Raw genomic sequence first — 15,490 nt, forward strand, 5'->3', positions numbered from 1 at the left:
AACTCATTGTCATGGATCTTTAAAAATGGCAAGTTTATGTGATAGTTGTAGTAAAACCTTTACCTTTTAGACTTTCAACATAAAATCAATGGTCAGTAAAGCACGCGAAACATTTCAGCGTGTGCCCTCTTGTTTCTTCTGATGATCTGATGGAAAAAACCAACGGCCTGATTTATGACAGAGCAATAAACGAAAAACAAATACAGCAGGCATCAACCATCGACTAACACTGAATTACAGGCTTCATACCTAGGACAGTGGTGAAACAATGCAACATTTAAGAAAAATGTAAATGAATGTTTGAAATTATGGCTTGACTAATTATATTGTCACGATTCACACAACTAATAAAAAGGCAAAGGACATACAGTACTCGTAGTTATTACAACAAATCATACTCTCCTTGACTAAAATATCAATCATTTTTCATAATATATGTGCGCCAAGGTGCAGAAGAGTCAGGTCTTGGTGATTAATGTGGTAAGTCCTGCTGTGTTTTATTTTGTTGATTTTATGTTTCACAGGCAGAAAAAAATAGTATATATATCATAGTATATTCTTTAATACTTGTCACTGAACATTCATATTCGTTCATCATCGTCATCATCGTAAGACTGTACAATTATTTGACTATAAATGTCAATACTAAAATTGAGAATGGAAATGGGGAATATGTCAAAGAGACAACAACCCGACCAAAGAGCAGATAACAGCCGAAGGCCACCAATGGGTCTTCAACGCAGCGAGAAAATCCCGCACCCGGAGGTGGTCCGCAGCTGGCCCCTAAATAAAATTGTGTACTGGTTCACACTAAACTCCAAAAACATATAAAGGAACTAATATTAAAAAAACATACAAGACTAACAAAGGTCAGAGGCTCCTGACTTGGGACAGGCGCAAAAAAATGCGGCGGGGTAAAACATGTTTGTTGAGATCTCAACCCTCCCCCTATACCTCTAGCCAATGTAGAATAAAGCAACAATTAGCAATACGCACAGTAAAACTCAATTTAAAAGAAGTCCGAGTCCGATGTCAGAATAGGTAACAGAAGAAACTAAGCAAAATGACAATGATACATAAATTAACAAAGGACTACTAGCAGTTACTGACATGCCAGCTCCAGACCTCAATTAAACTGATTGAAAGATTATGTCTTCATCATATGAAAATCAGTTACAATTCCTCCCGTTAAGGGTTTAGCATCATACCATCATAAAATATATGAGAAGAACATAACCCGTATCATGCCAACAACTGGTTTTAGAATAAATGTGTTTATTGCCGATGCAAAGACCCTATGAATGAATCAATATTAATACCAAAATATGCAATCCTTAATGACCTGACAACAGTATCGTAACTATAACCCTTCCGAATAAGTCTGTTTAAAGGTTTGGTTAGCTTTTGAGGTGAATGCCGACGTTTTTGTGCTTTGTAAAGAATATTACCATAAAATATTGGATGTGAAATACCTGAATGTATAAGATGTCTGCATGTTGATTTATATTTACGAATGATGTCCTTGTACCGATGATAAAATTTAGTAAATATTTGACTAGCTTGTGATATCGAAAACCCTGGTGTGATAATTTTTCAGTAATACAGAGATTTCTTTCGTTGAAATCAAATACGTTGTTACATACACGAGCGAATCGAACAAGTTGAGATATATAAACACCATAAGATGGTGACAAGGGAACGTCACCATCTAAAAATGAATAATTAACAATAGGAAATGAAAAATCATCTCTTTTATCATAAATTTTGGTATTAAGCTTCCCGTTAAAGATATAGATATCAAGATCCTGGAAAGGGCAGTGCTCATTGTTAGTATTAGCTTTATTCAAAGTCAGTTCGGCAGGATAAATCTCTTTAGTGTACACACTGAAGTCGTCATTATTGAGAGCCAATATATCATCTAAATATCTAAAAGTGTTATTAAATTTTTGAATCAGATGTTGTTTCGATGGATCTTTGCTGATTTTAGTCATAAATTGTAACTCATAACAATACAGAAACAGGTTGATGTTTGATGAAAAATGGCTATAAAACAGATTATTAAAGTGCATGACATGAGTTGTCATTTTTTGAAGGCGAAACATATTATCTAATATCAGTCTAACGTTGAATTTCGAAATATTCCATAGTTTCAGATTTCGATTTAAGATCTATCACAGTCACTGAAAATTCTGTGTCTCCAAAGTTAAATACAGCTTCTAGATCCCTGCTTTGCCCTTCTTCGTTTGAAATACAAATGTCTAACACCCCAAGTAATGTACATTCATCTGTGTCTGTATACATAACATTCTCTTTGTCCGTCCTGTACACTGAAAGAACGCAGCCGTTCTTACTGTCTGTTGAATACTCTTTTTTAATTGTATGTCCTAATGGAATAGATGTGTTGATTTCCATGAATGGATCAAATATAGCGATGCAACATGTCTTTTCTTCTGAAATATACATTCTTTTTACGTCATGAATATTTTCATCAAAAGGCATCTCAGCCTTTATACCATAAGTATATCGTGCTATTCGCGATGATATGAAGTCGGATTTATAACCAAATAAAACTGCACCTTTCAGAACGATAAGACCGGAATCCTCTTGCAAAATAATGTTAATGCCTGGAAAAGCAGTTTTCAGGGCATTTTGTACCATCTTACATTCTGCAAAACCACCAACAAGCAGAATGCTTGAAACGTTGACAACGGTACCCTGTTGTAGAACAGACTGTATAAGAGTTATAACATTATCACACGTTGTCTTGAAAAGCGATTTAACGAATAATGGCCCAATTCGCATTTTGTCTTTACATATTTCAATGTTACATGCCAATGAAGATGAACTGACGACATTTTTAATATTTTCACCCAAATTTGACTGGCAGAGATCGTCAAGAGTTGCATATGGAATTGTTAAGTTTACTTTTCTGGTTTGGGTTGGTTGAAATGTTCGTTTAACGTTCTCTATACTTCTAAGCAGATACAAGTAAGATTCTGGACTCTCTGATTTCAGACTGTTGAGAAGTGGTCTTCCGAATATGCGAACGAAAAGTTGGATAAATGCATCATCAACCGAGGTCCCGCCACAACCATTCCCGGAGGCTTTTGTCACTTCTTTCAATGTGCCGTTCGGAATTTTTTCATGCACTGTTACATCTATTGTGCCACCTAGAAAATGATACGTAACAAGTATGCTATACACGTGGGTCAGTAGTATAAAGAATATAAAGTATAAAGAGTCATTTTTAAACAATATATAGCTACCACATTAGATTTAACAATTTGTGATACATATGTACAGAAAAATGTTTAAATGATTTTTTATATAATTATTTTTAGACACTCAGATGAATAATTTTGATTTCTGACAAATACTATTTTTAATCTATGGAATAAATATACTGAACTGCCAAAAGACCTGAATGCTTTTGCTAGATATTACAGTTGTGGTTCTTAAAATTAAATCTTCTCTCATGTAAGTCATATTTTTATTGTGTATATTTGTCGTTATATTCTTTTGTTTTTCTGTTGTTTGGACATTAAGGCTAAGTTTCGCTAATTTAACTGATAACGACGGATATGTTCCAATTCGTAACTATAATATCGTCCCTTTGTACCGGATGTGACCTATCGAATAAGACATATCACCGGATTGGTACTAACATGAGCAACACGTCGGGTTCCACATTAGAAGCAGGATCTGCTTACCATTCCGGAGCACCGGAGATCACCCTAGCTTAAGTCGGGGCTTGTGTTGCTCAGTCTTTGGTTTCCATGTTGGTTTGTGTACTATTGTTTGTCTGTTTGTCCTTTTCTTTTTAGGCATTGCGTTGTCAGTTATTTTCGACTTATGAGTTTGAATGTCTCTTTGGTATCTTTCGCCTCCTTTTTTTTTTAAACCTTTCAAAAGGCTTAAGTATGTGTATATTTCAAGTCAGGAGCCTGTTATTAAGTGATTGTCGTTTGTAACTGTATATCATATTTGTTTTTCGTTCATTGTTTTTTTTAACATAAATCCAGCCGTTAGTTTTTCGTTTGACTAGTTTTACATTTTTCATTTGTCGGGGCATTTTATCAGGGTTGGCAAACACCCGAGTACCACGTGTAATGCCCAGCACAGTAAAAAATATGGGGTTTACCGGGTAAAACTGGGCAATACTCGATTATATGAAATACTGGCCTGAAATTTAAAGAGGTTTTAGTGATTAATTACAAATGCAAAACATTAAATATATTTAAAAAAATAAAACATATTATTTTAATTTATAATTTCACTTATTTAAGAATCTTATTATAAAGTGTAAAAATCTGAGAAAGTTCCAGCATCTCTAAGAGAAGTGTACATGAAGACACATTAGACAAATGTAAAAAGCTTTCCTCAATAATCCTCCTAAAAATCTATTAATTCAACATTCAGTTTAAATTTGTCAAACGGTTAACATAAAGCTAAAGTATTCTATTTGATATTTTTAAGATATATAACTATAAAGAATTTACAATTATGCGTAAGGAAAATAATTTTTAACAAATTTCGTTCATTAGTAAAAATGTTTACTAAGCAGTATATATAGATTCCACCACTGCAACAAGTGTTACGACATTTCTCCACTCGAGACAGTTAAATTTTAATAAAATAAAACGCGAAGCTTGCCGACCTTTTTAAATGATTAAGATTCAACTGTTGAGTGGAGAAATATCATAATACACGAGTTATAGTGTTGGAATCTGTTTTTCTAATGATTTTTATAGTTACTTTTTAAAGATCTGCAGAACGTTGTGTTCTTTATATGTGACGTCCATCAGACATGGTCGCCTTTTTTCATGACGTCACAATAGGACCAATCATTTGCCGAGAACAGATATTTCACTAGTGAGGAGAAATACTTTTCTCACACCGATCAAGAAGTGTGAAAATAGCACAAACATTAGAGAAATTTACATCACTAATTAGTCACATTATAACAGAGATTTCTTTATATGACAATAATCAGCCTTTTCATTTCTATAAGAGTCCATAAAATGTCCCCTTAGGGTGTTTATTTAGCTATATGTATCACAATTAAAATTTACACTTCACTTAAACACTGCAATGAAATACATTTTTTTAAAAGATTGGATTACTGAAACAAAACTTGTATTCTGTCTACATAAAATTATTGGAGAAAAGGTTGAAATGGAATTTTTAATCCTATATAAATGACTCTCAATGGATATCTGCATTAAATGTATATATTTAGCTTTACTAGTAATACGGCTTATTTTGGCTATTGGCCTACATTTTGAATTTTATAGGTAAAATAGTAAAATTTTATGTTGGAGTTCTCAGAATTTTTATGAAAACAATGGGATTATGTAGGATTATGTTGTTACAACACTAAACTAATGAACCAAGGTAAATCCAGGTAAAAGAAGAAGAATAGTTTATATTACAATTATTTCTTTAATAATTTCGTAGCACATTTTGTGTATATAATATTCAAAAGCTCAACATGAATTTATAGGCACAGGTGAAAACATTAATAAACATATTCATTGAAACAAAGCACCGAAAAGTACACTAAATAGACATTAAAACAGAGCACTAACACAGTAATACATTACACTAAATTGAACACACAGGAGAATACAAAGTCTTAATCAATGTATAGGAAAAAAGAAGCAGCATCGCCATAATGAACTGGCGTAAGGTCATCATTCTGTAACCTTTTTTTCAGTGTTTGAAGTCTGTCATCTATTTCCCTGTATTTTCTCTTTCTTGGAATACATTTCCCACCGGCTCGGTATTGGATAAATAAGTGTGAGAGCATGGCAAGCTTTTTCTTCTCTCAACAACTTGATCATGCTGAAGATGTTTGGGTGAGGTGCCTTGACTAGCTTCTTCAGTTTACTATGCCAACCTTCTAAATGATTTGGTGTTCTATGACCTTCTGTTTCGTAGTGATTCCATAGGCTTTGATTGTTTTCTTCCCAGTAGCGTGTTGCATAGTCTGTTAAGTTAAGAGTTGTTGTATCAGTATCTGCAGCATCGATGTCCTCCAGTGCGTTAAACCAAACATCTTCGACTGTATTGGCTTGTAAAAGTGACAGAACTGCAGCTCTTCGAACGAGTTGGTGAATGTAGCCTTTTTCACTGTATGCAGTTTGCAAACCATGCCTCTGGGCATTTCTCAAGATACACTGAGTGTCGTGAAAAAAAACACCCTTCAATGTTGATTCCTGGGAAGATTGAAGTGGCAGCGTTTCTGATGGCTATTTCGTAGTCGAGGAACATCGAGGCTGGTTGTAGTATTATGTTGAATTGGTTACATAGATCTTGAAGAATAGTGAGTAGGCTTGTGTATATCTGCTGATCTTTACCAGGTAGGAGACTATAAACTAGTGGAAACATAGTACCATCAACTTTAGCAGGGAACGTGTATAGCTGGTAAAACAGTGTTGGACAAACTTAGAATGTTCCATCACAGTAGATGGTGGCTGCTACTAGATGTATGAGGTTCTCTTGGGTACTGAATACAAGCACTCGACCATTTGTGTTATCATCTGCAGGTAGAAAAGGTTGTCCAGTAGAAGTTTCAGCCCATTCACCATCTACTGTGATATCTGCTACTGATGTTAGTAGTGCAGGTAATGCCTTGTGTCTCTCGTTGTAAGCTGGTCTTAGCATGAGTAGAGGGTTGGTATGTGTTCAACTAGTTGGTGTTACATCATTCCATTCCCAGTCACGGAGCAGTGAGTTCAACTTTACAACGGGATTTCATACGTTCTAGTACATCGTCTACTCTGAGTTGCATTCTGTCTGAGTGGTGATTGGGGTTAGCATTCACTTTGGTTGGAATGTTGTTGTGTGTGTTGATAGTGACAGGGCAGTTACGGGGAGAGCATTTCCAATAACATCTGTCTCCACGTCTGGAATTGGTAGGAATTGTGTACTAAGCTCTGTTTGTTTAATCTATTTGTTGTAAATCCGATATCTAACTGTGGATTAGCCATGATTAACTGAGAATGAACACACATAGTTACGGTTATTTTTTTTTTACGTCTTACCAACTGGTAATTGCTCCCTGGTAACTACTTTTTTGGAATTAGTTCATTATATTTTCAACAATATTAATTACCTTTAAAAAATAAGGTTCATTACAAATACAAATTAATACTTTGATGGCGAATACACTTGCTTTGTGGTAATGCGCTAGATTGCCCTATAATATTAAAACTTATTTTAATAACTTTTAAAAAAAGAAGAAAATATTTATTGTTATTTAGGAATTTAACTTCTACTAGTGAATAAGATTTGTTTTTTTAGACGACGGCTTTCCTGTTTGAAATCGCGCCCTTTATGTACCTAATTTTAATTAAGAAAAAAGTACCTGATGTTTCTTTTGTTTTTTAACTTGGGTTGTGAGTTTTATAATAAATTACATATTGTGTCGCTTGTTTGTGTTTATTTTTATTTTTATCAGCTGCAACTATTGTATAATTCTTAAATACGAATGTAACTTATGTTTTGTCATGATCGCATATTTTTGTAATCTCTATTTAATATATATTAATTATACATGTACCTATATGTTGTAAAACATTTGGATAATAAAGAATGGAATTAAATTGAAGTTGCCCCACAGGAAAATCTTGCTATTTATAATAATGCTTATTTGTTTGGCATAGTTTGTAGTGTTCAGTTAAGACACTGAGTACCTCTTTTAAAAGTGTTCAAAGCTAATCAGAGCTCAAAGTTACTTGGCTTGGCTTAATCTATTAGGGCAATTAATGCACTTATCTATAATAATTAAGTACTTTTAACAGTAGTTTTGATAATATATTCATTTTAAAAATCATAATTTATTCAAATAATGAAATTAATTATTTTTTCGAAGCTAAAGTTGAAAGTGTTGGTTACTATTAAATGCTTTAACTACCTTTCCTTTTAAATATTATTTGTTCAGACTTTTAAATGCTTTTACCATTTTTTCTTTGAAATAATTTTATTTTCCATACTACTAAATGCTTTTACTATCTTTTCTTTCAAGTAATTTTCTTTTCAAGAAATTCCATATTACAAACACTTTATCATAACACTTGATACATGTTTAAAAACAAAAAAACAAAAAAACCATCAATGTTTAACATAAATTTCATATAAATAATTATTGTTATCTAATTTCCACAAGTAAATTTACCTGTGACCTAATTAGACACTAATGACTAAAACAACATATTTTGCAATAACAACATCTATTATTCTTCCCTTAATCTCCAATGTAGGAATAGCCAGAATAGTAAAATACAAAATGTAGGAATAGCCAAAAGACACCTAGTAATAAAAAAAAAAGTAAACTAAAACAATCTTTACTATTTTGTGTAAACATAAGCTCAAAAAACATATTGCCCAGTATTACCCATTTTTAGGAGTATTGCCCAGCACAGGTACTAATTTGGCAACCCTGATTTTTATAGCTTTCTGTGCGGTGTTGGTTTTGCTCATTTTTAAAGGTCGTATGGTGACCTATTATAGCGGCGGAGGACATTTTAGTGCATTGACAGGACATTTTAGCGATAAATTCGGATGTTTTAGCGCCAAAGTATAACCCATTTTAGCGCAAGATGTTTAAAACATTTTAGCGTAAAGTTAAATGAGCAATGCCTATTTTAGCGACCGAAATTATGAATAATAAATTTCAATAGAATCAATAAAGCACAATATAAAAAAAAAGTATGTCAATTACAATACAACACCAAAAGTCTAAAAGGTTATAACTCAAATGTTACAAGTCCGTTCTAGTATGAAATTTATATCATAGAGAACGTACGTAAGAAGCTCTTGATATACCACCTGTGCAATATTGTTCATAAAATTGAAGTAGGAAGTGTTCCTTTACTTTATTATGTCTAGATTGCGGTGCACATTCATCTACACTTCTTATTTTGATAAATGTTGTTGTTTTCAATTTGATGATAGTATCCAGAAAAATGTAAAACGTTATTTCCATGATTAACCAAACTGTAAATGCAAACAACTTAAACATTAAGCCAGCATAAATTACTGTTCGTGGTTTTAGTATGATGAGTATTATTCAACCAGGTAAGTTTGCGCTAAATGGGCTATCGAAAATACAGGTGAACGGATTATTCCTGAACTAAAATGTCCCCTAGCAGTTCAAAATTTTTCGCTAATTGTCTTGCGCCCTATTATATATAGATGCCCACTTCTACGTAAATTTTGGCTCTGGTTGAGGGTTGTCTTATTGGCAACCATACCATAACTTAATTCAATATTAAGTACAAAATATCTGAATATGACATTAGTTAGATATTCAGATATTTTGTACTTAATTTGAATTAAGAAATTGTATGGTTGCCAATCCTTAATTAATTGTTCAACTTTAAAAATATGAGGTTATATATATAACTATAGTTATTACCAGTTGATTTCGTCGGGAAATGCAGTGAAAAGGGACACAAGCTGATATTCACCCAAAAGGAAACCACGAATAAAAATGTTTGCATAAGAATTTGCACCTTTTGTGAGCAATCAAAGAACTTGCTTTGGCTTTTTCAATTTGAGAAATTACATCTTCATTTATTTTGTATCCATATATCTGACCTTCTTAATTTTAAAAACGTTTGGTAAACATCTTTTTTTCGTGTGTATTGCATGTTTTCTAGTGTATACTGAAGTAACAAAATCAATGTGATAGGCAGAAAAGTGAACTGTTACTAAACCGCCAGCTAATATTTGAAATAAATATTTTAAATTCAAAGTTTTACAGATTTCAAAGAATTTCGTTTATTGACTTTATTCCTATATAAATATGTCTCATAAGTGCTTTAATTTTATATTTTAGACATTTCTCGTGACCTCTACCGCCTTACAGTAAAAGGTCAATGAGACAGTTTTAACCAAGAAATAAAACGCATCTAAATCTTCCACGAGGTACGAAATGGCATACATACAAACCTTCCATGAGGTACGAAATGGTATACATACAAATCTTCCATGAGGTACGAAATGGTATACATACAAATCTTCCATGAGGTACGAAATGGCATACATACAAATCTCCCATGAGGTACGAAATGGTATACATATAAATATTCCATGAGGTACGAAATGGTATACATGTAAATATTCCTTGAGGTACGAAATGGTCAAGGTACTAAATGGTCAGGGTACGAAATGGTTTTTGCCAGGGTACGAAATAGGGTGTACGAAATGGTTAGGGTACGAAATGACTATAATTCATACCACCAAGATCCACGACCATATATTTTGATCCAATTTCAGCTATTTCTCTGCAACCAGGTGACGGGAAGGTTTGACAATATATCGAAGCCGCTTCTGGTTCAAGGGCTATGGTTAGCATATCTCGTGATATTCCAGCCTAACAAAAGAAAATATGCGTCCTTTTTAATTCAGCTGTGTATTTTACTAAAATAATGTAATAAAGTTTTCCAGTAAATAAGCCATTTATAGGTTTCATAACGCGTGAGAATTGGATATCGTTTGTTATCATATACTTAGAGCAAATAACTTATAATTTTGACAGTATGATAATAGCATTCAATTTTCTAGTATTCCATATTTTCCTTAACGGTGCTTAGCGGGATGCTATGAAAAAAATATCAACTGCTTCCGGTTATTATCGCATTCCTTTCCGTAACGTTATCGCATGGCATTTCGACGTCGAACGGCAAATTCCGGAAAAAACACCTCAATGATACGTTATCTTACAATAACAGTAGCTTATATTTTCTGCCCGTTTGTTGTATTTTTATCAAATAAGAATTGAGTGGCAGCACTCATCAAATTTAACCGCATTTCCCCCCAAGAAACTATATATCGATAAAAAGCTGAAATTTCATTAATACAATTTTGATTGATAATTCATATTTCAAAATAAATGAGCGCTTTACCGTTTCAGCACTGTTTCTCATAAACTGTTTAGCGGTGTCTGTCCAAATGGCAGGAACAGTAAGTACCCACTTCGTTTTCTCATCGTCAAGTACTATATTCTTTATTTCAACGGTACTGTTAAGATGGTCTTTTAAGGCTTTAATTGATAACGAAAATACGTCTATAGCAGGTAGTGGTTGTCCTCTTACGTCTTCAAGATCCATAGTCATAGTAATATTCTGCAAAATTATTCTTAAAATCATTAATTTGTCAAAACAAAAGCAGAAAGGGAGAAAAAAGTATTTGGAATTTGATGAATATTTTCATAAAATATTGAATGAATTTTTGTTAAGAAGGTATTGAAATAGAAATAGAAATACTTGATTAATCCAATTCATACAATGATATATAGATATCATAAATGGATCAACACTTTTACTAAATTTCATCTCAATTATAAAGATTTATCTTGATGCACTGTAGTAATTTAAGAACTTCATATCCATGGCTTAGCCTTTTCGCTCATCTGATATGTTTCCATAAAACTGATACAATGCTATAAAAAAATTGACCTTAGGAGAATTTGAACATTCTAGCTAGTTCCTTTTCATTTAAAGCTCCTAATATTGCTTCATTTTTATACATCCTTGGCCTTAAGATGTTAAGGTTTGAGCGTGCATGCTGAAGCTTAATCTAGAAAAATGCTTCTGATGCACACAACTTATAAAGTTTTATTTCCATTATAGAGCATTTTTTTTATCAATAACGAAATACGTCAATAAGGCCGAATCAGCAGTCGACTTCTTCATGCTGATCTTCGAAGGATGCATTGTAGTAATTTAAGAACTTCAGATCGATGGCAGGAACTATAACAGAATATTCAAATTCTCATAAGATCAATTGTAAGTATCTGTTCATTATAGTTTTCGTGAGTACAGCCGAAATGGCCATGGGCAATAGGTATATCTTGAAGTGGTATTTGGTACCCAGCTTTAACTGTAGCATTGTTGATAAAACTAGCGAATATAAAAACAGCTAAAAGATCAGAAAAGGAGGTCACATATTTCAACATAAAAAAAATCTTTGTCAAGCCTGGGACTATTGTACTAAGTATCATAGTCCCGAGTCAAAGAAATCATAAACATAGAATATATCTTGTATTTCCATAACACTTGTATTTACCTTGTTATTGTGAAGATTCATCTTAAATCTATGAAAGAAGTAGTAATCTTCTGTATCTCCATCCAATACAATGTCTACATACTGTTCTTCTGCTTCATACCCAAAAACTGATACTTTTCGGTCTTTAGAGAGCAGCAGACACGTGGGGGTCTTTAGGGATGCAACTTCCGCCGTCCCAGAATTCCAAATCTGATTAGATAAGATTTCTACATCCTTCAGCTCAGTTTCTGGTGCACTAACTGAAAATGCATATCCTGAATACGTTGTCCCAAAGTCTATTGCGGCCACATAAACAGTCATCGTTTATCAAATGTGACTTCAAAATCTTTAAAAACAAAATGTGTTGCAGTGCAGAAAAGAGTTTAAAGTCATATGAAACGAGTTTTTGGTGATAATTATGTTAAGGAAATTATTTAACATATGGATGTATATATTGACATTACTTATATGTTTCATAAGAATACGTACTTTTGATTGGATGCCAAAAATCGCGAAGCGTTCCAAAACAATTTTTTTTCACTTAATAAAATGCAGCATTCCTGACTACACGTGCTTCCCTAGATAACGTCACGTCAATGTAAAGGAACACAAAGCAAAAGCTTGATATAACTTGTGATGGTTGTAGCATATAAATGTAATTAAAAGAATTGAAAGCTTCTTTTTTTGTAATGTTATAGGGTGTAAAAAACGATGTTCGTGCGCTCATTTTAAGTATGAAGTGCAAATGTGCTTCGGTCCACACTTTTACATGCCAATAAAATTGCCAAAAAGCAGCAGTCAATTTTTAACTTAATAGATATAAAAAAACGTACACAGGGGACTTAGTTTAGTTAACTAAGTCCCCTGTGTACGTTTTTTTTTATATCTTTTATGAATCCGTAACGTATAATCGACAAAAATACTTCATTCATTAATTGTTGATCGAAAACTTTGGCTGCTTATTAATAACATTAATGGTATCAGAGGGTCTGGATGGGATATTCCTAACTTCTGTATTCTTACCTGTTGTTGTTATTGTTATACAATTTCATGATATGTTTCTTTATCTTTAGAAATAACGCTTAATCTGTAAACCTAACATGAAAATGGTTTTACTATTGATTTTTTCAGCAATTATATGATTCTGTACATCGTTCACATTTCAATATTCAGTATTATATTACCTTATTCTTTCAATTCTCTCAGTTATCCTTTATACTTTTGCACCCCATATTTCTGTATTCTTTATGCTTTGGACTCATTTTTCTCTACTCTTCACTTAATTCTATTTTGTAAACTCCATCCAGACCATCATATCACTAAATATCCAAGTTTTATTTTTCACATTTTATATTTTTGTTATGAAATTCTTCTTTACCATGTGTACAAAAGATTGTCGTATGCATAAAATGAGCACAGGTAAGTCGTTTGCAATTCACAACTGATAAATTTAAAAGGTCTAAATTACATGCCTTGAGTATTATAATGTTTTATATATATATATATATATATATATATATTATATATAAACAAGTCTAAATTGAAAACAACGTTCAAACCTATGATTGCGTTGGATAAAAACCGCAATTTTTATACGTGTGCATGCAAAACAAATTTCTTGGTAGAGGGGTCTAAATACAGCACAAACAACATTTTCCAAAAGACCAAAAAAGTGAAAAAGTATATTTTAACAAAACGCATTTGACTAGCAGGTCGAACACCAGATGTTCTTAAACCCTGCTGACTGTCATGGCGATTGCCAAATAAACGGAACCCAGATGTAACAAAATTGATCTTAATTATTAATTTAATACCAAACAGAAAACAATAAACTTGCGGAAAAGATGGTATACCGCAAACATAAGGTGTATATATATATATTATATATAACTATGTATCTTCATTTATCGGTCATAGTTTAGAGGTAAATTATTAATAGGTGTGGTTAGTTTACCTGTATTTTCTGAAAATTAACGATAAACTGAAAATGAAAGAAAAAGTAGAATGTACATGACATGATTTAAAGATTTGACACACTTATTTGAAAATTTTAAAGGAAAAAAAAATGTGCTACATCTTTGTGAAGCATTTGTAGCCTACTTTCGACTTTCGTTTTCAGACGAGGCGAGCACGATACCACCGAGGCGGTAAAGAAATCTTTTGAAAATCTGATTATGTTATCATCTTGCCAAATTAATTGACATGACGTATGGTTTCACATTCTCTTTCCATTTTCAACGTCTTCATACTTATATCTTTAAATTTTTCAATTTTAATTTCTGGAATGCAAACTGAAAGCAATAAAAGCATAAAAATAGTAAAATAAATGAATTATCAGAAGATCAATAGAACCAAGAAATATCAACCGAGGTCATATGTTATAGGACTAGGAATTCACTGTTTCAGTAGACACTCTACGGGCGGGCAAAATCATTTGAAACTTGTGATACTATATTAAAGAAACAGTTGATAATGTATACGGATTTATGTCATTCAAAGGACAAAATTACGCGACAAATTCATTCAATTTGATATTTGCATTGAACAAATAAGAGTGTCTTACCTAGTATGAAATAATTAGAAAGAAGTAGATTGGCATTGCGCATGTCAGATGTTATTTAGCTATAAATAGACATGTTCACTAAAAAAAAGATATTTATGGAAAAAAACTAAATCAATAACTACACCTATATTTGATTATTTTAAAGCAAAAAAGAAATTATTTGTATGGAAATGGTATTAATATCTATTCACAACTACATTCGTACATTGGTACATATTATTCGTACAAATAATATGCACTTAACAGACGTTACGGAATTTAATTATTATAAGTGTGTTTTCCCTCTTATACACAACTATCTTATCTGTCGGATATCCTATTATAAATACATTCTACTTTTGTGGACGATTGACATAATTATGTAAACATAAGAATAAAGTTAGCATGGTTAGGTCGATCACTTCGTCAATCGATTAATCAAAACATATTCTGAGTATAACAACGTAATATGTACATGTCTTATAAACACATATTGATTGATTGATTGATGTTTAACACCACTTTCAACACTATTGTGCTATTTCGTGGCGGTCAGTTTTATTGGTGGATGAAGCCGGAGTGCCCGGAGAGAACCACCGACCTTCGGTAGGAAAACTGACAATCCTAGTCAATTAAGATTAAAGTCGAGTACACCTGCACCGTGCCGGATTCGAACTCACAACAAACAAACATATAAATTATCAAACAAATATCTATAGTTGAATAATAAACAATGAACAAAATAAGGCAGGGGGGAAGATCAAGTCCAATTAGATTTTAGAAAAAGGTCTTTTCATTCACATCAAAGGTTTTGTAATTCATTTGTAGCAAAATATTTTTGGGCAAAGCCTTGGATAAATAAAAAATCAACAAAGATACCAGCCCTATAATTTT

At 32.6% G+C, this 15,490-nt stretch overlaps 1 protein-coding gene across 1 annotated transcript; it reads right to left on the bottom strand.

Annotated features, from left to right (window-relative positions):
• Positions 1–595: 595 nt before the first annotated feature.
• LOC127721246 (heat shock 70 kDa protein 12A-like) lies at positions 596–12,886 on the bottom strand. The gene is made up of 4 exons (XM_052227923.1): positions 12,076–12,886; positions 10,914–11,132; positions 10,246–10,381; positions 596–3,170 (listed from the first exon to the last, which is right to left on the bottom strand). The coding sequence occupies exons 1-4, from the start codon at positions 12,373–12,375 to the stop codon at positions 2,119–2,121; spliced, it is 1,707 nt and encodes a 568-aa protein (XP_052083883.1). The 5' UTR covers positions 12,376–12,886; the 3' UTR covers positions 596–2,118.
• Between the last annotated feature and the right edge of the window lie 2,604 nt (positions 12,887–15,490).

Source organism: Mytilus californianus, unplaced genomic scaffold (genome assembly GCF_021869535.1).
Source record: "Mytilus californianus isolate M0D057914Y unplaced genomic scaffold, xbMytCali1.0.p SCAF_12, whole genome shotgun sequence".
NCBI lineage: Eukaryota > Metazoa > Mollusca > Bivalvia > Mytilida > Mytilidae > Mytilus > Mytilus californianus.